This window comes from Ylistrum balloti, unplaced genomic scaffold, assembly GCF_031769215.1.
Source record: "Ylistrum balloti isolate Yb309-2 unplaced genomic scaffold, AGI_CSIRO_Ybal_v1 Utg370766, whole genome shotgun sequence".
Lineage (NCBI taxonomy): Eukaryota > Metazoa > Mollusca > Bivalvia > Pectinida > Pectinidae > Ylistrum > Ylistrum balloti.
The window spans coordinates 15,899-40,063 of NW_026782449.1; the positions used below are offsets into that span (position 1 = coordinate 15,899).

General features: G+C 36.0%; 1 protein-coding gene across 1 annotated transcript in view; it reads left to right on the forward strand.

Annotated features, from left to right (window-relative positions):
- The first annotated feature begins 141 nt into the window (after positions 1 to 141).
- The window catches only part of LOC132558166 (V-type proton ATPase subunit H-like), a 37,459-nt gene continuing 13,435 nt past the window's right edge, over positions 142 to 24,165 (forward strand). The window contains exons 1-9 of the mRNA XM_060222698.1: positions 142 to 253; positions 5,914 to 5,995; positions 8,147 to 8,246; positions 13,812 to 13,901; positions 14,057 to 14,170; positions 18,279 to 18,481; positions 20,808 to 20,915; positions 21,664 to 21,748; positions 23,217 to 23,395. Of these exons, the coding sequence (XP_060078681.1) occupies positions 196 to 253; positions 5,914 to 5,995; positions 8,147 to 8,246; positions 13,812 to 13,901; positions 14,057 to 14,170; positions 18,279 to 18,481; positions 20,808 to 20,915; positions 21,664 to 21,748; positions 23,217 to 23,395 (1,019 nt within the window). The 5' untranslated portion in view covers positions 142 to 195. The remainder of the gene's footprint in view (positions 254 to 5,913; positions 5,996 to 8,146; positions 8,247 to 13,811; positions 13,902 to 14,056; positions 14,171 to 18,278; positions 18,482 to 20,807; positions 20,916 to 21,663; positions 21,749 to 23,216; positions 23,396 to 24,165) is intronic.

The window sequence follows — 24,165 nt, forward strand, 5'->3', positions numbered from 1 at the left end:
TATCTTCATTTACTTTGATTTAAAAACCCCGACACGAGAGTAGTGAAAATCTGCATCATTTGAACGATTATCTAAATATACTGTAGTGTCACACTAAGAAACATTTTCGTGACGTTGTTTATCATATGATAAGTGGAAGACGTCAATAGATCTAGGAAACAGAGGAATTCTAACGTTCAACTGTAGAAAGTAACGATGGCTTCCCTTGGGAGAATCGGAAGTGTGATGGGCAATATAGATGACATTGAGAAAGGTTAGAAGACGAATCCAATGTTTGTAACTAAATGATGATCTTAGATGTCAACTTCATATCTTGTCGGTTGCAACGAATCTTACCTTGTGCTTGACACTTGACCGTTATGTCTATAATCATATTTCATCATTTGAAAAAAAAAGACATGACCGATAAGTTTTGTTGAAACGACAGCTCCATTGTCCTTTTTTCATGGAAACTTTCATGTACTTTGATAATATCATATAGACTGTTCAGTAAATTAGTTATGTAGTAGCAAGAAGTACCACATAAACTGCTTTCATGTAACCGGGTTGAAACACCTACGACGGCCCGTAATTATTCCACAAATATGAGACAGACACGGCTTGTAATAAGCAAAGCTATGTGCCACAAGGACGTTTTGTAGAGTGTCAAGAAAAATGCAAATGCACAGAAATTTTGGTTAACTAGTTAGTGCTTCGATAAACGGAGGAAATATTTTGTGTTGTATTGAGTCTTGTTTGGTGTGTTTGTGTGCTTGTATATATGTTATGACATCATAATGTTGGTTGATGTTAATTTACACATCAGGCTTTTGTTTAATTTAATTTGTACCAACTTCATTTGTATAAAATCACATTTTTGTTGAATTGAAATTAAAAGTACCACAGTAATTAAGTCAAACAAATTCAGGAGAAATAAATTGCAGTCATAGCAAATTTCATTTCAGGTCACCAACAACATTATTTTGCAGGTCTATATATTTTAACCTAGATATCACCTGGTAAGTACCCTGAATCAATTTTTGCCTGTCCATGTTGTAGCTGAATGCATTCATTGACAGGTGAGGTTTTTTTTAAGCTCCTCACACTTTGGTCTTTTACGGTCACATTATTTTTGATGTTGCTCATCTGCACATCGTGACAGATTTATAATCCATGTTATTTCAGCTGTGATGGAACTCTGTGCTTTCTAGGTGTATTATTAAATTTACGGAAGCTCAAATGTCAAAGGATATGGCAAGTTTGGGAAAGCAAACTGATCAAAGATGAACAGCCAGTAACAAATCAATCAGGTTGATTCTTTATGCTCAACATATTGAAGTGCTTGTTGCAATACTTTCTGATGTCCCCTTAATGTTATATCTGGGCGAACACTTGCACACAGGTATGTGTCTGGTGTCAGGACTGAAAGAAATATAGATTTAAAGAAGATTGCTGCAATACAGTTGATGTATACTTTTCACTAGGTACATGAAGACTGTATATGGCATCTAATCAGTTTTATAATCAATAAATATAAAAGTTTGTTTTTTTTTCAATATGCTTTGTTTGTGGAGCCACATATTGAGGTTTTATTGCAGCGTCAATTGCAGCATTGGTGGCATCTGTCCCAGGGACTGTGGGATTTAGAGATTGGAATTAAGGAAAACAGGGGAGTTGACTTGAATGGCTTGTACATGTTTCCATTATTCAGTTGATATAGCACGCTTCTTAACACCATGGTGGAAGAGATATGGATTATAAAACTGGAAACTGTGGCCATGATTTAATATCTGCTGTGGCAGAAATCTGCTTTCCTTTGAACTTTCAAACAGTTATATTTTGATACTTCTCTATAGAAACTCTTTATTATATTGAGAGTTTTGACAACTTATAGCCCCTGACCATTAACAGATTTCTCTTTTTTCCATCTTTAGCCAGGGTTTCAGCTCACAATCTGGGCTTTTCTGACAAGGACCCAGGGTTTCAACACATAATCTAAGTTTTCTTTGACAAGGACCCAGTGATTCAGCTTACCACTTAATTCTTTTATCCTCAAGAATCTGTGAGACAGTCCATTTTATTAGCTCATCTGACTCAAAGGGCCATGTGAGGTAATGCCATACCGCGGCGTCCATCTGTCCGTCTGTCCGTCCTGCGTCCATCAACTTTTCATTTAAACAACTTTTTCTGAAATACCGAAAGGCCTAGACTTATCACATTTGGCTGGAAGGTTCTTTTGATGAAGCCAAACAAATTTTGCAAAAAGAAATGGCCTTGACCCATATTCAAGGTCACAGACATCAGATGTGTTAAAACCTTTAAACGACTTCTTCCGAAATTCCAGAAGGCACAGAATCATTATATATAGCTGGAAGGTTCCTTTGATGAAGCCAAACAAAGTTTGTGAAAAAAATATTCAAGGTTGCAGAATTCAAATGTGTTGAAACTTTTAAACGATTTCTTCCAAAATACCGGAAGGCCTAGAATCATTATATTAGTCTACTATGTTCCTCTTCTGGTGTCCTACAAAGTTTGCTAAAAGAAATTACCTTGACCAATCTTCAAGGTCACAGGGGTCAAATGTGTATAAACGTTTAAACAATTTCTTATGAAATATCGAAAATCCTAGAATTATTATATTTTGCCAGTATGTTCCTTTTATGAAATCCAAGAAAGTTTGCAAAAAGAAATGACCTTGACCCATAGTCAAGGTCACAGGGGTCAAATGTGTTAAATGTGGAATATATGCACAGATAAAGTACTGTTGGTCATAAAGATCCAGGTGAGCGATGCAGGCCCTGTGGGCCTCTTGTAGTTTATTTAAAGATACTGCACTGTTTTCTATTTAAAACCAGGAAGGTATAGCTTATGTCCTTGGTGTTATATTGACCATTTTCAATGTCACAGGGTTAAACATGTCAAAATCTTTTTGTTTAGTGGAATAACTAAGAGGTAAAATAATGTTCAAGGTCATGATATTGGACAATTGTAAAAAGGATCCCTACATGATTATCTTAAGTAAATTAGATCAGTTAAATGAAGTCAACAAAAATTGAAATGCTATGAATTGAAAATCTACCAAGAATCTACAATGTAGTAGAAGAGTAAATGATGATTTTAACTTTTTAACAAATTTGGAAATGAAGGCCCCTATGTTCGATACCTCTGACATTCACCTTTTTCAGGAGAAATAAGGATGAAGGTCCTTTATGCTTCTTTATAATAAAACACATTGCTTATTCGAACTGAAAGATTTGTTTTACACTCATATTCAGGAATTATTTTACTTGAAATAATAGTCTGGAAATATTTTTAGGTTTGATAGATTACTTGATTATTTGGTAAAGATATACTTTGATATGTTCTTTAATTATATGAGATGCATCTGCCCCATTTAAATATCCATTCCAATTTAACACAAATTCTGGGTTCTTTATGAATAGAAGTTTATTATGGTACATGAATTCAAAATTTGTATAAATGTGATATAGGAATTTTTTGTATGTATTAATAGATTACACGACAAGGTAATCATGCAGCATAGCTTAACATAGTGATCCACATATTGCCTATAGCTAAGATGTGCAACTTCCTGGATGTAATTATCAGCTTGACTTATATTGATGTATACTGTATAGCCCATGGTAAATAGGATGTATTAACATCAATTGAAATCAAATTTTGCACCAGAAAATGTTTCAATGAGGAAATTGACATGTAGTAATAAAATTGTCTTATGATACACAATTTTTTTTTTTTTTTTTTTGGGAGTGGGGGGTGGGGTTAAATGTCTGATAACAGAATGTAGGTCATACATTGTATGTGATATGGTCGGTTTGTAGCTAAAAGGTGACGTACATGTATTACCTTAAGGCTACATAGTAACTTACACATACATGCTCCAGGGGTTACAGAGAGTATCCAGGGTGTTGATGTGATAGATCGACATACATTATCAGCATATATAATTCCTACTCTGGTATACTAACACCATATGAAACCTTCTGGAGTATGTGTTACAACTATAAATTATACTCAAAAAATCACAGAAACAACCTCTTGGAGACAGCATCCTGTCAGTAATCGTTACTTCAGTTTCCAAATGTGCTGATAATGATGGAACAGGGAGCTTTCTGCTGACCGTTTTTCAGTTATTTGATTTTAACCGCTAAGAAAGACTTTTTTGTTGGATACATCTGGATGTGCTTAAGTTATTTTTCTCATTGGGAAACAATATGTTGATTTCTGAAATGTTGATTTGATTTGAAAGTTTTTTAAAAAGTGCTAAGCTATATTGTATACTACACTAGAGAAAGTTTCAGCTGATTAGTAATTTCACAGCTATTTTTGTGGAGTCATGAGGAGATCTAATACATATATCGTAAATGATTCTAATGGAGCAGAGGGACAGACATCAGACTCAAAACTGTGGTTCTTCAGTCGTAGTAACTCTGAACCGGCTCGGTGCCACAAAATTCACATGACAGGAGACACAGAGATCTGTATGGATAATGTAATAACATCACGCTATCTGCAAACAAAAGGTCAGAGTTCAAATGAGGTCTAATGAAAGAAAAAAAAGTTGCTTTCTTGAAACTCCAATACAATATCAAGAAGAGAATTAAAGTCTGTCATTACGTGATATTCTGATCAATATGATTTCGGTTGTTCCTGTCAGCGTGAACAGTTTTCCTGATTTGACCAATCAGATATCATTTCATCTATGTACAAGATTAAGAGAACTATTTCATTTCCGAATACCATCCTCTTTCCTAACATTCTACATTTCCTTACTGATTGTCTCCATTTTGATTCATCATCTTGGCACCATATCAATCAACAACAATATGCCTTCTCAACTATGACAGCTCAGTCAGTTGGAACGTTTGCCTAAATAACCTTTTATTTCAATTACTACTTACTTAAAATGGTTTCAGTAGAAACACACAGTACCAGAGACACTGTTTATTGTTAGGCTGCCAAACTTCCTACTTTGAGTGTGACTTATGTGTTGATCCACTGGGCTTATTGTGGAATAAGCTATATATGTAACTTATTAGGTCAAATTAACAAATTGTCCCCGACATTTTGTTCAAAAGATCTCTGTATTTAAACAGTGATGTATGATTTCTTACACCTGATTGTTTGATGTTGTTTGGACAGTTGTGGACAGTTGTGCGATATAAACTGTATTCTCTGATAATAACACAGGGACATGTCCCTGTGATTAAAACAGCTTCAAATTTACCTTTAACAAGTTTCCAGATCTCTGCAGACAAGGCAGGTCAAAATACACCCATAGAAGTTCTCAGGTCCCTGTGGCCATGACAGTTCAAAGTTCTCAGGTCCCTGTGGCCATGACAGTTCAAAGTTCTCAGGTCCCTGTGGTAATGACAGTTCAAAGTTCTCAGGTCCCTGTGGCCATGACAGTTCAAAGTTCTCAGGTCCCTGTGGTCATGACAGTTCAAAGTTCTCAGGTCCCTGTGGCCATGAAAGTTCAAAGTTCCCAGGTCCCTGTGGCCATGACAGTTCAAAGTTCTCAGGTCCCTGTGGCCATGACAGTTCAAAGTTCTCAGGTCCCTGTGGCCATGACAGTTCAAAGTTCTCAGGTCCCTGTGGCCATGACAGTTCAAAGTTCTCAGGTCCCTGTTTTCATGACAGTTCAAAGTTCTCAGGTCCCTGTGGTCATGACAGTTCAAAGTTCTCAGGTCCCTGTGGACAAGATAGGTCAAAATATACACCTGTTACAAGATCCCTGTAAGTTTTAACCTGTAATCTGGTCAAATATACAACTGCTGGATTCAGATTTTGTTGTATTGTTTTAACTTTGTTTTTTATTCTTTTAACAGATGGTCATTAAAAGACTGTAAATGATCTTGTATGTCATAATAAATGCTGAAGACAAGGTAATGTTGTATTTGCTTTATTTTTTAGGTGCACAAGTGGCCACTAGCTTACTTCAGCAACGAGCTAACGATGTCCGTGCCAATCGTGTTAATTGGCAGTCCTACCTTCAGTAAGTCTTCAGTCTTGATGCCCCAGGATCGAAAGATCATGGGCATATTGTTTATGTTCTGTCTGTTTGTCTGTTTGTTGTCAACTTTAACCTTGCCCATAACAATTGCACTATAAGAGGTAGCCTGGCTTTCATATTTAGCATTTGTGTTCCTTGTGTGAAGACATTTCCAATGGTATCAAAAGTTTTGACCATGTGACCTCGATCCTGACCTTTGACCTACATTTGAACGATAACTCTTGCACCATAAGTGGTATGGCTGTCACACTTAGTATGTGTGTTCCTTGTGACAAGGCCTTTCTGGTGTTACCAAGATTTTTCACCATGTGACCTCAACCATGACCTTTGACCTGCATTTGCCTTAACTGTTGCACAATGAAGAGATAAGTGTTATACAAAGTGTGCAAGAGATAAGTGTTATACAAAGTGTGCAAGAGATAAGTGTTATACAAAGTGTGCAAGAGATAAGTGTTATACAAAGTGTGCTTGCAATTAACACATGCCTAACATAGTACAGTTTGAATGTCCCACTTCAGAATAGGTTTCTGGGTCATAGCGTTTTATTAACACATGCCTTACATAGTACAGTTTGAATGTCCCACTTCAGAATAGGTTTCTGGGTCATAGCGTTTTATTAACACATGCCTTACATAGTACAGTTTGAATGTCCCACTTTAGAATAGGTTTCTGGGTCATAGCGTTTTATTAACACATGCCTTACATAGTACAGTTTGAATGTCCCACTTCAGAATAGGTTTATGGGTCATAGCGTTTTATTAACACATGCCTTACATAGTACAGTTTGAATGTCCCACTTCAGAATAGGTTTATGGGTCATAGCGTTTTAACAACACATGCCTACCATAGTACAGTTTGAATGTCCCACTTCAGAATAGGTTTCGGGAGCAAAGTGTTTTATTAACACATGCCTAACATAGTACAGTTTGAATGTCCCACTTCAGAATAGGTTTCTGGGTCATAGCGTTTTATTAACACATGCCTTACATAGTACAGTTTGAATGTCCCACTTCAGAATAGGTTTCTGGGTCATAGCGTTTTATTAACACATGCCTTACATTGTACAGTTTGAATGTCCCACTTCAGAATAGGTTTCTGGGTCATAGCGTTTTATTAACACATGCCTTACATAGTACAGTTTGAATGTCCCACTTCAGAATAGGTTTATGGGTCATAGCGTTTTATTAACACATGCCTTACATAGTACAGTTTGAATGTCCCACTTCAGAATAGGTTTATGGGTCATAGCGTTTTAACAACACATGCCTACCATAGTACAGTTTGAATGTCCCACTTCAGAATAGGTTTCGGGAGCAAAGCGTTTTATTAACACATGCCTAACATAGTACAGTTTGAATGTCCCACTTCAGAATAGGTTTCGGGAGCAAAGCGTTTTATTAACACATGCCTAACATAGTACAGTTTGAATGTCCCACTTCAGAATAGGTTTATGGGTCATAGCGTTTTAACAACACATGCCTACCATAGTACAATTTGAATGTCCCACTTCAGAATAGGTTTCGGGAGCAAAGCGTTTTATTAACACATCTTATTTAGTTCATATTTCAGAACATTGTCTACTGAGTTATTTAAATATTCAGTGATTTATCTTTTTTAGAGTACAACAGATGTGAGGTCATTTTACAATAGGGAAAGATGTTACAGAATCAAAGAACTGTGACGTTAGATTTTTTAGTGAGAGATTACGATTCTCTATTGGATAGTGTTGTATCAATATTAGAAATTTAAATGAAATATTGAAGGTCAGTTGAATACGATGCTTGAAGTAGCTAAAGGTTAAAGACCATTGTATATAAAACAGATCACCCCTCATGAAAGCTTCCCTATCAGGAAAGTGTAGGACACGTTAGAACTTCTCACAAAACAGAAATTTCATATATTTCACAGGTCGTTACTTTGAACGAAGTTTAAGGGAGAAAAAGGACTAAAAAATGAAATTGAAAAAAATTGTAATCAGTTTCATTATTTCATTTTAGCTTCATGCTTTTAGTAAAGTTGTTGACAATTTTTATCCAGATAAACAACAACTTTTACAGTAAACAGGAAATTTGGGAGAGAAATTTTTTGAAAGTTTACTTTAAGATTTGATGAAGAAATGAAATCTATTTTAAGGGGACAGATGATTTCATCTGAAGACTTTTCCTTCATCTCAAAATTTGACACAGCTAACAGTGATGGTCGACGAGCTATCCTAACTGAAAACCCATTACAGGTAAGTAACAATTAAGTATTAGTAGAATATTATTTTGTTTTTGAGGTTTGTGAATTTTTGAGGTTTAGTATCATCCTATCAAGTTTGTTTAAGACAAAAAGGACAATAAAAGATAAAGGAGGTGGTAGGTCACAACAAACTGGGATGGCAATTAAGTTTTGAGTTTTTAGTAGGAATGCTGTCAACTTGAGTTTCACCTACCATGGCTTTGATGGGACATAAAATTTACAAAAAAAATAGAATTGAAATGTATTATTCTATTATGTCTGGATTGAATTATGTTTATTTTGTAGTTGTAGCATGTTGAAGATAAGATGTTATGATTTAACAAATAAATGATCTATTTAACACTTTCGTTACTGAATTAAATTGCATGACAGGTATTCAGATCCTGAAATAATCTGCACACAGCTTTTCCTAAAGGAAGATTTATCATTCTAAACACTGAAACAATACATGAATTCACGACAAAACATCAATGACTTGCCTGATTGACGTGTTAATCTTGGGGATAAATGAAGACTAAATTTTGCCCTTTTGTTTTGTGGCGATAACAAGACCTACATTCGTAGCAGAGGCAAGGAATCAAATGATCTTAAATGAAATGTTAAACTTATTAGATAGAACTATGTAAATCGCTTCGAACTGTTTTAAAAGTTTGAGGTAGCATGTACTTACGGCAAATTTTCGACTTTGATTGAAATTAGTTGCCATTTCGACAACACTGTCCTATTTCAAGAAGATAACTCCATCATCAGGGAGTACAACACTAAGATACATATTAAGTAACAGCCATGAGAAAATGAAAAAAGATGAAAGAAATGAATAAAGAAAAAAATAAAGAAAATAAATTAAGACAATAAACAACACAGTGAATTTTTTTCGGGGGTTGGGGTTTTTTTCAAGTTTTGTGTTTCAAATGCAACATGCACTTATCTTTGAATATCCATCTTTTTTTTGTAATTTTCATTAGGATTTAAGAGACTTGGTAGTCCTTGGTGGCAGGTGGTGGGTCAATCCTCAAACACATTAGTACTGACAGGAATACTAAGTGGCAGGTGGTGGGTCAATCCTCAAACACATTAGTACTGACAGGAATACTAAGTGGCAGGTGGTGGGTCAATCCTCAAACACATTAGTACTGACAGGAATACTAAGTGGCAGGTGGTGGGTCAATCCTCAAACACATTAGTACTGACAGTCAATCCTCAAACACATTAGAACAGGAATACTAAGTGGCAGGTGGTGGGTCAATCCTCAAACACATTAGTACTGACAGGAATACTAAGTGGCAGGTGGTGGGTCAATCCTCAAACACATTAGTACTGACAGGAATACTAAGTGGCAGGTGGTGGGTCAATCCTCAAACACATTAGTACTGACAGGAATACTAAGTGTTCTTGTTCCTAGAAATATTTTACTTGTGAATGATAAACAGAGAAGCATGAAGGGAGACAAAGATGTTTTCTGCGTCCTATTCAACCAAATTTTGTTTGGTCGGCCTTATTCTGCTGTCCACTTTTGCATCTCATTTAGATGGTAGGGTAGTAGGTAGATGCCTCTGTGTAAGGCGATCATCTAGGGGCAACAGAGATGGCCTTCCTTTCCAGGAAGTAGAGGTGAACCCATCCACCAGTCCACATATGACAGTGTGTTAATTTGAAGAAGGATAGCTGTTGTTTACCCTGTCCTGGCATGTGGTGTGGACTTTGAACGAAAAGCTGATAGGCATTCAGTTTCATGATTTCCATGAGACGAAAAAACACTTTGAGAGTCCATTTTCTGATTTTGTAGTTGAAAGAGTAATACTGCATGTATTGGTCTGCCTTGTCCACCCCACCCGTGGAGGAATTATAATCAGCGATCATTTTAGAGCAAAATGAATTTTTGTCTGGCAAAGGTTCCATTTTGCTGTATAACAAGGCGTTGGACCTCTGTAGTTGTTTCATCATGTATGGTAGACAGCACGGTGACATATTTTTTGTCCTTACACACGACTGCTGTAAGTGAGCCTTTTTGTCTGAAGGCCATATCGCCCCTGTTGGTTATACCATCTGGCCTTTTCTACATGATAACCTGTGGCAGACCACGGCGGTTGGACCCTACAGTACCACAATCATAAGTTTTCTCAGTGAAAAGAGATGTAAGTCAGGTGAGGTATAAAAGTTCTCCATATACATGATAACCTCGACCTTGGATATCAGCCCCTTGTAAACATTTGTTTACAACTCTACTGGTGACAGCTCCTTCTGCATGATGCTATCTTTCTACAATGAAACAGAAATGTTGTATATTGCTCTTAATTGAGCAGTTTTAATATGTGGCCAATTATACCCTGGACTTGGGGAGAGGGAGAGGATATATTAATCACATTGTGTATCTGGCGATGATAATCATGTATACATGTTCAGAGTTCTTTTCTGCTCTCTTTGGAAAGGGCCTTTTTATCTCATTTTGATCTTGGAAAGAAAATTGATCAGTTGAGAAGGAAATCATCTGTAGTTAGGCCCTATATATTTGGTGATTTTTGTCATATTATAAAATGAATCTGAATGTGGGAGAACCCTTATTTGTCACACATAGTCCCCGCAAATTTCTTAACCCCAGTACGAATTGGGTTAATATTCACACCATAGCATCATACCACCAAGGTCAAAATCAGAGAAGATTTTGGTGGTTATAGGTCAAGCTTAAAGGTGAAAGGTCACCACTGAACAGGACCACTTTGAAAAGAAGCTTGTGTTGAAGATTTAGGATGGAGTCCCTGGTAACTGTGTTTTTATCATTTACACAGAGGAAAACCTCATTGTAATGAAATAGGGTTTTGGCAACAAAATTGATGTTACCTAATCATTTCTATCATGTGCATGTATGTAAAGTATACATTTGCAATTCTATTGTCATGAGTACACTGGCTCAGGGAATATTTTATGAAGTGTACCAGATAACTTTTGATGGCTGTACAACATTCAGTACTGGAATTTTATATCACCAATTCATTATATTTACCTGGATATATGTCAACATAGTGGACATAGCTGCAATCCGACTCGGCCAACACCCACACTTTCATACCCCATTTGTGGGGCTTCAGTCTCATGTACTGCTTGAAGTGAACTTTTCCTTTGAAGGGAATCATGCATTCATCAACTGTTACACACCTGCGTAGAACATAATCTTGTACGAACATCTCATTTAGGTGTGTTACAACGGTCCAAATTTGGAACAAGGGGTCATAGGTGGGGTTGTTTGGTTCCTGTTCCAAATTGTTATTCGAAAAATGCAGGTACCGCAGAATTTGACTGATACTTGTGAAGAGAGGCATTTCGAAGTAGGCATCTGATGACCAGTAAAGTTTTATTGATGGTTTCCTGGTTACCCACATTGCCATGTCCGAGGAAAGCCTTCATTTCTTCAATGCTTACATCCTTCCAAGGCTGTTGGTTTTGTCCTGGATGTGCATCAATCTGCTGGCAGGCATATCTTCCTGTCTTCTCTATCATAAGTTGATCAGTACAGAATCTAAAGAACAGGGATAAAAAGTATATTGGTTCCTTATCAGAAGTCATTGACCTTGTGGGTCCTGTGTTCCCTCGTGGTGTGAAGATGTGCAGTAGACCCCTCTCAAAATATTTAAATCTAGTGTGCCATCCGTTCTCATCATTTGCCACTCCCCCGGGGCCAGGAACAATTTCTGCATAGCACTGATCGGCCTCACAATCTGAATCATTGATGTCAGTTTATACATCGCTTACAACATCATCTCCGATGCCTTGGTGTCTCAGCAACATCATCTCCGATACCTTGGTGTCTCATCAACATCATCTCCGATGCCTTGGTGTCTCAGCAACATCATCTCTGATGCCTTGGTGTCTCAGCAACATCATCTCCAATGCCTTGGTGTCTAAGCATCGCCATGAAATTTTCTGTATCTTTAGCTTCCTGAGGATCGAACCCCTCAAAGTTTTCACTGTTGGAACTTTCAGTATCTGAAGCCATTTTTCAGATTTTGAAAGAACGCATCATAACTTCCATGACAACAAAAATCATCACTTTACTGGTTGATAAAATCATATGACCAGGAACGAGAATGCAAAATATGATGTTAATGACATGTTAAAAATGTTTGGAAATCACGCAATTCAATAACAAATACCAATTACCAATCAGTTTGACCTAAACATGTGTCGCACAGCCATCTTGGATAAAACAATGATCATGTGATCTCTGTTACTTAAATTAGAATGTTTTGTCAATCATTTGCTCCATTTCTTGACATAATCCATGAAAAAACAAAATAATACAATTAGGAAACAACACAAATAATTACATGACTGTTCTCTCCAAGATAACTAAGATTCAGTCAGAAATGCTGATATGTTGGAGGACACTACACAATGTCACTCTCCAGTCGCGTGATGCTCCAGCGTTTATAAATCTAATTTTTGTGTATCGTAGTGTATAGGTTTAAAATTTCTGTGAAAACAAAGTCTGGGTTCCGAATTTCACTGTAAAATCATATTATATTCACTGTTACGAAAAAATTGGTCTTAGGACTTCGAATTTTAATTGCCTTTGTGATTCATTTCACGGGACTTTGTGATTCACTCTCTGCCTAGAAATTCTTGGTATCACAAATTCAAACAAGTATCGCGTAAAAAAGATGATTTAAGCCTTTCACCAGGTTGAATTTCCTTAATCTTTTCTCAGATACCATTTCTTACGTGTAAGACAAAAATCTGATTGTGTTTCAGTAGGTTCGTATCACTTCCAAAAATACTAAAAATATTTCTACTTCCTTTATCAGGGAGTAAAGGGTTAAGGATCATTTATATCAAATACGTTAACACATTTCCATTATCTGTCTGAAAATCCTTAAAGGCCTAAAAAAATGATACTATTCTTTCCACTAACAGGTCAGAAAAAACAGGGTAGGAATGTCGGATGTCTCCTTATGTTTAAAATACAATTTACATAGAATATACTTTTGATTACATGGTAACGATCCAGAAAACCTTTACTGTGTAAAATTTATGGTCTGTTTAGCTAGCAGAAACACACTTAAAATGCCAGGTATATGTTTTTCAAATAGTGTTTTCCTGTAGTTCTAGGAGTTGTCTTGCTCATGTAGTCTTTCTTGAAAGGATGTTAATTTTGTAAAATGGCCTTGATTCTCATTTTAGGTCAAAGAAGTCAAACATGTTGAAAGTGTCACGGTTTTTTCAAGGTTAACCAAACTTTTAATCAAAATGAACATATAAACAGCCATCAAAATCACAAATGAAATGTGTTTAAACCCTAAAGTAACTTTAGTCACAAGTTTTTCAAAATTCAATAATGGTGTCCAAAGGGGGCAAACCTCTCTGGCAATAAATTGCTATCAATTCATTTGTAATAAAAATTACTTTAACTGGCTTTCAAACTCACAGATTTTTACTGTAAAAGAAAGATTTGTGCCAAATTGAAAAAAAAGATAGATAAATCTAGTCATCAACTTGAGTAAAATGAAAGATTGGAGAATCATCATGTGTAGTTTAAGTTATATACAACTTTCTATCCTTGCAGTTTGCCAGGACTTTTTTCAACCTGATGAGTCAAATTGCGAAAGACCAGACCCTTCAGTACATACTTACGATGCTTGATGACGTCCTTCAGGTTTGTATGAGAGTATGACACCAACTAGAATCTCTGTCTTGTGTAATTAACTTTTGGTTACGAATTATGAAAGTCACAGTTCCATTATTTAAAACACTGATGTGATGAGATGTTTTTCCATTTATTTATGTTTACATGGTACTATTTATTAACAGGAAGATAAATCAAGAGTGGACATATTTAAAGGATTTGCAAAACGCAGCAAGGAATCGGTGTGGACTCCTTTCCTCCATTTACTGAACAGGGATGATCGGTTTATTGTGTATCAAGTAAGTTAACACTGGGGGGGGGGGGGTATATCTTGATCATACTGTCTGAGCTAAGTGACACAGAGACTGTAAAGCAGATATTTGTGATAGACAAATCACTGCAGCAATTTTTAAAAACAGTAGGGTAATACCTTTTCTAATATGTGTAGATTTTAATGAGTGAAAACATGATATAGTTCAGTTTTTGCACAATATTAAAGAAGTTTATGTTTCCTTGCTTTTGATTGGTTAATAACATACAAATTCGAGAAATGGTCCAGGGTCACATTGTGGATTCCAGTCAATGGAGACATTAATAATTGTCATCCTGACGAGATAACATATAGTACATTCTGATCATACTGTCTGTATTTCTGTTCACAAATCATGTGTTGTGTTACATCTCAAATGAATGGGGATTTATGTTTACCATTTTTCCTGTAAGCAACACATTCATTGGCCACATACTGTGTCCTTGTTCTAATATCAGAGAGTATCAGAGTTAAATACTGACATTATAAGGGGTCAGTTACTGCAGAACATCTTGTGGAAGGTCCCCAGGTGAAAGTCTGAGGTGTGTGGTGTGATCCCTACTCGGGGCAATTCGTGTTTCTCAGGTGAAAGTCTGAGGTGTGTGGCGTGATCCCTACTCAGGGCAATTTGTGTTTCTCAGGTGAAAGTCTGAGGTGTGTGGCGTGATCCCTACTCAGGGCAATTTGTGTTTGTCAGGTGAAAGTCTGAGGTGTGTGGTGTGATTCCCACTCAGGGCAATTTGTGTTTCTCAGGTGAAAGTCTGAGGTGTGTCGTGTGATTCACACTCATGGCAATTTGTATTTCTCAGGTGAAAGTCTGAGGTGTGTGGTGTGATCCCTACTTGGGACAATTTGTGTTTGTCAGGTGAAAGTCTGAGGTGTGTGGCATGATCCCTACTCAGGGCAATTTGTGTTTCACAGGTGAAAGTCTGAGGTGTGTGGTGTGATCCCTACTCAGGGCAATTTGTGTTTGTCAGGTGAAAGTCTGAGGTGTGTGGCATGATCCCTACTCAGGGCAATTTGTGTTTCACAGGTGAAAGTCTGAGGTGTGTGGAGTGATCCCTACTTGGGGCAGTTTGTGTTTCTCAGGTGAAAGTCTGAGGTGTGTGGTGTGATCCCTACTCGGGGCAATTTGTGTTTCTCCGGTGAAAGTCTGAGGCGTGTGGTGTGATTCCCACTCAGGGCAATTTGTGTTTCTCAGATGAAAGTCTGAGGTGTGTCGTGTGATTCACACTCATGGCAATTTGTGTTTCTCAGGTGAAAGTCTGAGGTGTGTGGTGTGATCCCTTTTTGGGGCAATTTGTGTTTCACAGGTGAAAGTCTGAGGTGTGTCGTGTGATTCACACTCATGGCAATTTGTATTTCTCAGGTGAAAGTCTGAGGTGTGTGGTGTGATCCCTACTTGGGACAATTTGTGTTTCTCCGGTGAAAGTCTGAGGTGTGTGGCGTGATCCCTACTCAGGGCAATTTGTGTTTGTCAGGTGAAAGTCTGAGGTGTGTGGCATGATCCCTACTCAGGGCAATTTGTGTTTCACAGGTGAAAGTCTGAGGTGTGTGGAGTGATCCCTACTTGGGGCAGTTTGTGTTTCTCAGGTGAAAGTCTGAGGTGTGTGGTGTGATCCCTACTCGGGGCAATTTGTGTTTCTCCGGTGAAAGTCTGAGGCGTGTGGTGTGATTCCCACTCAGGGCAATTTGTGTTTCTCAGATGAAAGTCTGAGGTGTGTCGTGTGATTCACACTCATGGCAATTTGTGTTTCTCAGGTGAAAGTCTGAGGTGTGTGGTGTGATCCCTTTTTGGGGCAATTTGTGTTTCACAGGTGAAAGTCTGAGGTGTGTGGTGTGATTCCCACTCAGGGCAATTTGTGTTTCACAGGTGAAAGTCTGAGGTGTGTGGTGTGATTCCCACTCAGGGCAATTTGTGTTTCACAGGTGAAAGTCTGAGGTGTGTCGTGTAATCTCTATGAAAGGCAGTTAGTGGTTTTCTGGAAATCACATACCATACTGTGTTATTAAGGTTTTTGTCCATAGGAAGGACAGTTACTCCAAGTAATAGCATTTGTTATGTTACAAACAGACTGCCCCTTTGATGCTGTGATGCTTTTAGTTGTATTAGAGTTGAGGTCAAATTTATGTGTTTGAATGTATTAATGTCAATGGGTCATTTTAAGGTCATTTTAAGGTCATTTTCAGTGTCATTTATAACATATCCTGAGAAAGTGTTTCACACTGCCTATTCTGTGGAGGACAATTTGTGTTCGCCTTTATTTACCTGTTTAATTTTTGCCCATTTTATCCCCAGAGCAAGGAAGACAAATTTCAGAAATTTATTACACTTACATAACGTTTGATATCATTATCATCAGCAGGCGATTTGTATGTAATGGAATGAGGGAGATAATAACCTGATGCAAAAATATCCCAGTTTACAATATTCAATAAGACAACACAATAGAATTAAGACACTAATATATCCCAGTTTACAGTATTCAATAAGACAACACAATAGAATTAAGACACTAATATATCCCAGTTTACAGTATTCAATAAGACAACACAATAGAATTAAGACACTAATATATCCCAGTTTACAGTATTCAATAAGACAACACAATAGAATTAAGACACTAATATATCCCAGTTTACAGTATTCAATAAGACAACACAATAGAATTAAGACACTAATATATCCCAGTTTACAGTATTCAATAAGACAACACAATAGCATTAAGACACTAATATATCCCAGTTTACAGTATTCAATAAGACAACACAATAGCATTAAGACACTAATATATCCCAGTTTACAGTATTCAATAAGACAACACAATAGAATTAAGACACTAATATATCCCAGTTTACAGTATTCAATAAGACAACACAATAGAATTAAGGCACTAATATATCCCAGTTTACAGTATTATAAGACAACACAATAGAATTAAGACACTAATATACCCAGGGGTCACAACAATGTGGTAAAACACAATAGGCTAATATATCCCAGTTTAGGGTATTTAAGACAACACAATAGAATTAAGTGATCCCTATATGGGTATGTAGGATAGGGATATCCTATCCTACAAACCCATATAGAAAAGAGTTTTTTTCTCTCATTTCTAATCTCATATTATCAAATATTTGCACTCGCCTCGCGGTAGCCATCACTGGACGCCGCCATTTTTCAGATTTCTATTTTTTTCCTTGGGCCATATACATAAAAAATATGCTGAAATAGATTCTCCATCCCCGAATTTTGCAAACTATGTTTGCGGTCGAAAACATAATATGGACTTTGAATGTAAACACCCAACGTCAGTGTTTAACTGTTTTTTCTTCAAGCGGGCTGGGTCAAATACCCTGTCAAATATATCACCCAGAGACATGCGTACGCGTTCAAATATAGTGCCTTAAAACACGCAATAAAACAACACTTTTCTTTTTAATATTTACTATTGCTCAATGTATAATATATCATAAACACATTTAACATCTTTGAACATGTTGGTCAAGTTATTAATACTACTTCACTGTCAATAGTAATCTTACAAATCTTACACATTTATGAATGGAATTCTTGGTTTGCTTGTGAGATGACGTCACTTACGTCACACATTTCGCGCCACACCGACAGGAGGAAAGTTAGTCATTGTCACTTTCAATCACACGTGGACGACGGCGGAAAGGCCGAGTCCCCTGGGTTGGTGATGTTGATATTTATAAAACAGTTTTGTTAATAGGAGCCTGCAAACAATGACTCCAATCGACTATGCGTGTTTGTGGATGAAGCGGATGACGAGGACATAGCCGATGAGTGCGCGGGAAAAAGCTATGAATTACTCCGCGCGCGAGGCTTTATTACACAGGCGCCTGTGTAATAAACGTCTATCATGACCATGTTTATTGCCCTGGACAGGCCTATCTGACACAGGTGGAAATGAGAGAAACTAATATATCCCAGTTTACAGTATTCAATAAGACAACACAATAGAATTAAGACACTAAGAAACATCCCAGTTTACAGTATTTAATAAGACACTTCAATAGGATTAAGACACTAAAAAATATCTAAAGGGTAAAATATGATTCTTGTTTTACAGACAAGCCGAATAATTGCTAAGATAGCATGCTGGAGTAAAGAGTTGATGGGAACAGAGGATCTCAAGTTTTATCTGAACTGGCTGAAGGATCAGCTCCGACAGCCAGGTAACGAATACATGCAGACAGCAGCAAGGTGTCTACAGATGATGTTACGCATAGACACATACAGACAGGTGTTTGTTGAAGTGGATGGCATATCAACGTGAGTTGTCTCCCTTCTGTAAATTTTATTTTGACAATTTATAACCAGGGCCTTTTTGTTTATGCAAACAAATGAATTCTTTCACACATTCATTGTAATATTTCAGGAATTAATCAGGATGGACAAAGAGTGACTTATATGTGGAGCTTGTTCTGCAGTTGATGTAAAATAAATAAAGTTTATGCTTTTTAAAGAACAACTTTGTACTAACCGTACAATTGATTGACTGTAATGGCCATAAAAACGCTGGATCAGGATATCTTCATTAGGACAAGGCATTAAAATCTGTATAAGCTAATGACCAGAAAACAAACTTGATTAAAAAGTTGTTGTGTTCATAAGTTTGAAATCAATATTAATTTGTACAATGTAAAGGGCTATACCAAAGATAACAATTTATCATATTTACATTATACAAAACTCTACAGTAGGTCAAAATTATTTAAAACACTGCATAATAAATACTAGTCAAGGTATGAGGATCTGGTTTTTTCTGTTTGTTAGTACAAAGATATTCTGTCTGTTAGAGAATTAGTATCACACTTTTTCTGTTTGTTAGTACAAAGATATTCTGTCTGTTAGAGAATTAGTATCACACTTTTTCTGTTTGTTAGTACTGTTTGTTAGTACAAAGATATTCTGTCTGTTAGAGAATTAGTATCACACTTTTTCTGTTTGTTAGTACAAAGATATTCTGTCTGTTAGAGAATTATTATCACACTTTTTCTGTTTGTTAGTACAAAGATATTCTGTCTGTTAGAGAATTAGTATCACACTTTTTCTGTTTGTTAGTACAAAGATATTCTGTCTGTTAGAGAATTAGTATCACACTTTTTCTGTTTGTTAGTACAGATATTCTGTCTGTTAGAGAATTAGTATCACACTTTTTCTGTTTGTTAGTACAAAGATATTCTGTCTGTTAGAGAATTAGTATCACACTTTTTCTGTTTGTTAGTACAAAGATATTCTGTCTGTTAGAGAATTAGTATCACACTTTTTCTGTTTGTTAGTACAAAGATATTCTGTCTGTTAGTACAAAGAATTAGTTATCACACTTTTTCTGTTTGTTAGTACAAAGATATTCTGTCTGTTAGAGAATTAGTATCACACTTTTTCTGTTTGTTAGATACTGTTAGAGAAAGATACTTTTTTCTGTCTGTTAGAGAATTAGTATCACACTTTTTCTGTTTGTTAGTACAAAGATATTCTGTCTGTTAGAGAATTAGTATCACACTTTTTCTGTTTGTTAGTACAAAGATATTCTGTCTGTTAGAGAATTAGTATCACACTGTTTGTTTTTCTGTTTGTTAGTATCACACTTTTTCTGTTTGTTAGTACAGATATTCTGTCTGTTAGAGAATTAGTATCACACTTTTTCTGTTTGTTAGATACTGTTAGAGAATTAGTATCACACTTTTTCTCACACTTTTTCTGTTTGTTAGTAAGATCTGTTAGAGAATTAGTATCACACTTTTTCTGTTTGTTAGTACAAAGATATTCTGTCTGTTAGAGAATTAGTATCACACTTTTTCTGTTTGTTAGTACAAAGATATTCTGTCTGTTAGAGAATTAGTATCACACTTTTTCTGTTTGTTAGTACAAAGATATTCTGTCTGTTAGAGAATTAGTATCACACTTTTTCTGTTTGTTAGTACATTCTGTCTGTTGTTAAGATATTCTGTCTGTTATTCACACTTTTTCTGTTTGTTAGTACAAAGATATTCTGTCTGTTAGAGAATTAGTATCACACTTTTTCTGTTTGTTAGTACAAAGATATTCTGTCTGTTAGAGAATTAGTATCACACTTTTTCTGTTTGTTAGTACAAAGATATTCTGTCTGTTAGAGAATTAGTATCACACTTTTTCTGTTTGTTAGTACAAAGATATTCTGTCTGTTAGAGAATTAGTATCACACTTTTTCTGTTTGTTAGTACAAAGATATTCTGTCTGTTAGAGAATTAGTATCACACTTTTTCTGTTTGTTAGTACAAAGATATTCTGTCTGTTAGAGAATTAGTATCACACTTTTTCTGTTTGTTAGTACAAAGATATTCTGTCTGTTAGAGAATTAGTATCACACTTTTTCTGTTTGTTAGTACAAAGATATTCTGTCTGTTAGAGAATTAGTATCACACTTTTTCTGTTTGTTAGTACAAAGATATTCTGTCTGTTAGAGAATTAGTATCACACTTTTTCTGTTTGTTAGTACAAAGATATTCTGTCTGTTAGAGAATTAGTATCACACTTTTTCTGTTTGTTAGTACAAAGATATTCTGTCTGTTAGAGAATTAGTATTACACATGTATTATTATAACTTTTTTTTCAGTATTGTCTCAGTTCTTGCTGGCAAGGTGGGATTCCAAATTCAATACCAGTTGACCTTTTGCCTTTGGTGTTTGACCTTCAACCCTGGATTAGCTGAAAGAATGAACAAGTAAAGCTTACCTAGTTGATGCATCGATAACAAAGTGTATTTATTACGTCATCCTTGACATTTATCTGGGGTCAAGTGATTCATTGACCCAGGTGTTGTGATGTTCTGTTGTACAAACTTTATCGCAGATTTGTTTAATATCTATTTGTAAGACATCTGGTACAAATATTTAAATTGATTATGTGTTACCATGACAAACATTAGAAGATAAATCTGAACTGTTGTCAGCTGTATCATAGCAAGAATGATACAATATCTGTCTTCTTATATAGAGACATATTAAAACTAAGGCTATTTCCGCATACTGTGTAAGGGGTTAGAAAAATCGAAACAGTTTGACATGAAGAAAATAAGCTGAGACAGGCTGGTGCAGTAAATACTGTTTGAGCATGTCAACTATGCCAGTCTGACTGTCTCAAGTGTTCTTCATAAATAAAAGCACACTAATCTTCATGAATTATTGTGTTAAGTTTAACGAAAAGTAATGAATTTGTCAATTTTGAGCTCTATCACATTTCCACAAGTACAAGACACTGTAGTATAATAAAATCATACACTACAGTCTTATTGAATACTTTCAAAGCTGAACACTATCTATAATGATATACCTAGCCAATGAAAATTTTTTTTTTTTTTTTCAGAATTCATTTCACATCAATGCAATTCCATTTTTGTATTTTTCCTTAAAGGGAAACTTGATGATTGATTTCAGAAAAGGTTTTTCAATATTAATGTTTTGATGTTTCAGATACAATATAATCCCAACATTAGCAGACATTCTTAGTGAAAATGTGAAGGAAAAGGTATCACGAATCATCCTGGCAGTTTTCCGGGTAAGTGGTCAAAGTTCTTCCATATTAACAATTCTAAGATATTAATTAAGTTTTTGTAAAATCTCTCGTAATATGGTAATTATTTCCTTGCCCAGAGAGAACATCATACAGTGCTCACCCAAATGTTTTACCTCAGGCCTCATCATATGAGATTGAGGCATGAAATAGAGACAGGCATTCAAAGCTAACTTCTGGGCAAAGGACACAATACACTAGTTTCTGAGCTTACTAAAACACATTATCAGTTTCTGAGCTTACTAAACACAGAACACATTATCACTTTCTGAGCTTACTAAACACAGAACACATTATCAGTTTCTGAGCTTACTAAACACAGAACACATTATCACTTTCTGAGCTTACTAAATATAGAACACATTATCAGTTTCTGAAAACTTAGGTTAGAAGTAATGATACAATCCACAATGATATATTATAATCATTAAATCATGGCGTTTCATTCAAATAAAAGGAAATTATTTTCAAATATTAACCTCATGTATCAGCTTTGTAATATTAGTATGACCTGTTAATTCAGTAATATTACTGTTGGTCACACATGTTTAACTTTTTAACAGATGAATAAGTAAAATGAGTAGGAGAATGGTTATTTTTAGATGTTTCTCTATTAAATAAATACCTTGGATATAGAAAAGAAACATCTTTTTCTCGACTTACATGATAAAAAAACTTTCTTCTTCAATCACAAAGGACTATGAACTTTATGAGAATTAAAAAATAGTCAGCAGCATGTAAACATTTTGTTTGTTTTTTACATATTACAAATATGTATTGACACATCCTTACACACTCACACAGACAAAGACAAATATGTATTGACACATCCTTACACACTCACACAGACAAAGACAAATATGTATTGACACATCCTTACACACTCACACACACAAAGACAAATATGCATTGACACATCCTTACACACTCACACAGACAAAGACAAATATGTATTGACACATCCTTACACACTCACACACACAAAGACAAATATGCATTGACACATCCTTACACACTCACACAGACAAAGACAAATATGTATTGACACATCCTTACACGCTCACACAGACAAAGACAAATATTTGCATGAATATATAGATACAAACATGGATGCATACATGCATGCAAACACAATGTATGCACACACATACACATACATGCATACGTACATGTACATACTCACATGCCTACTTACACACATACATACCCACACTCACTAATACATACATATACATAAACACACATACATATGTATACACTTACATATAGAACACACACGTTATATATTGAGAGTATAATAATGATGCAAAGAAACATATGTACAAACATACATACAAACTTTATACATACACATAAACATATGCACACATACATGCATGGATTCACCTTGGTACACAGGAAAGCATGTAAAACAAGTTTATCTGCTAACTTTTGATGTGTGTATGTATTGCAGAACTTATTGGAGAAGCCTGAGGAGACAGAGATGATTCAGGACCATGCTCTAGCAATGGTCCAATGTAAGGTTCTCAAACAGCTGGAGCTGCTGGACTCACGAAAGTTTGATGATCCGGACATTGTGGATGACATTCTGTTCCTAAATGAAAACCTTCAAAAGTCCGTACAGGATCTGAGGTATGTGTTCTTCTGACTCTGAATCAGTTACAGGGTCAGGAACACCTATATACAGTTAGTGTTCTATAGTCAGTTACAGGGTCAGGAACACCTATATACAGTTAGTGGTCTATAGTCAGTTACAGGGTCAGGAAAACCTACATACAGTCAGTGTTCTATAGTCAGTTACAGGGTCAGGAACACCTATATACAGTTAGTGTTCTATAGTCAGTTACAGGGTCAGGAACACCTACATACAGTTAGTGTTCTATAGTCAGTTACAGGGTCAGGAACACCTACATACAGTTAGTGTTCTATAGTCAGTTACAGGGTCAGGAACACCTATATACAGTTAGTGGTCTATAGTCAGTTACAGGGTCAGGAACACCTACATACAGTCAGTGTTCTATAGTCAGTTACAGGGTCAGGAACACCTATATACAGTTAGTGTTCTATAGTCAGTTACAGGGTCAGGAACACCTATATTCACTTAGTGTTCTATAGTCAGTTACAGGGTCAGGAACACCTACATACAGTTAGTGTTCTATAGTCAGTTACAGGGTCAGGAACACCTACATACAGTTAGTGTTCTATAGTCAGTTACAGGGTCAGGAACACCTACATACAGTTAGTGTTCTATAGTCAGTTACAGGGTCAGGAACACCTATACACAGTTAGTGTTCTATAGTCAGTTACAGGGTCAGGAACACCTACATACAGTTAGTATTCTATAGTCAGTTACAGGGTCAGGAACACCTACATACAGTTAGTGTTCTATAGTCAGTTACAGG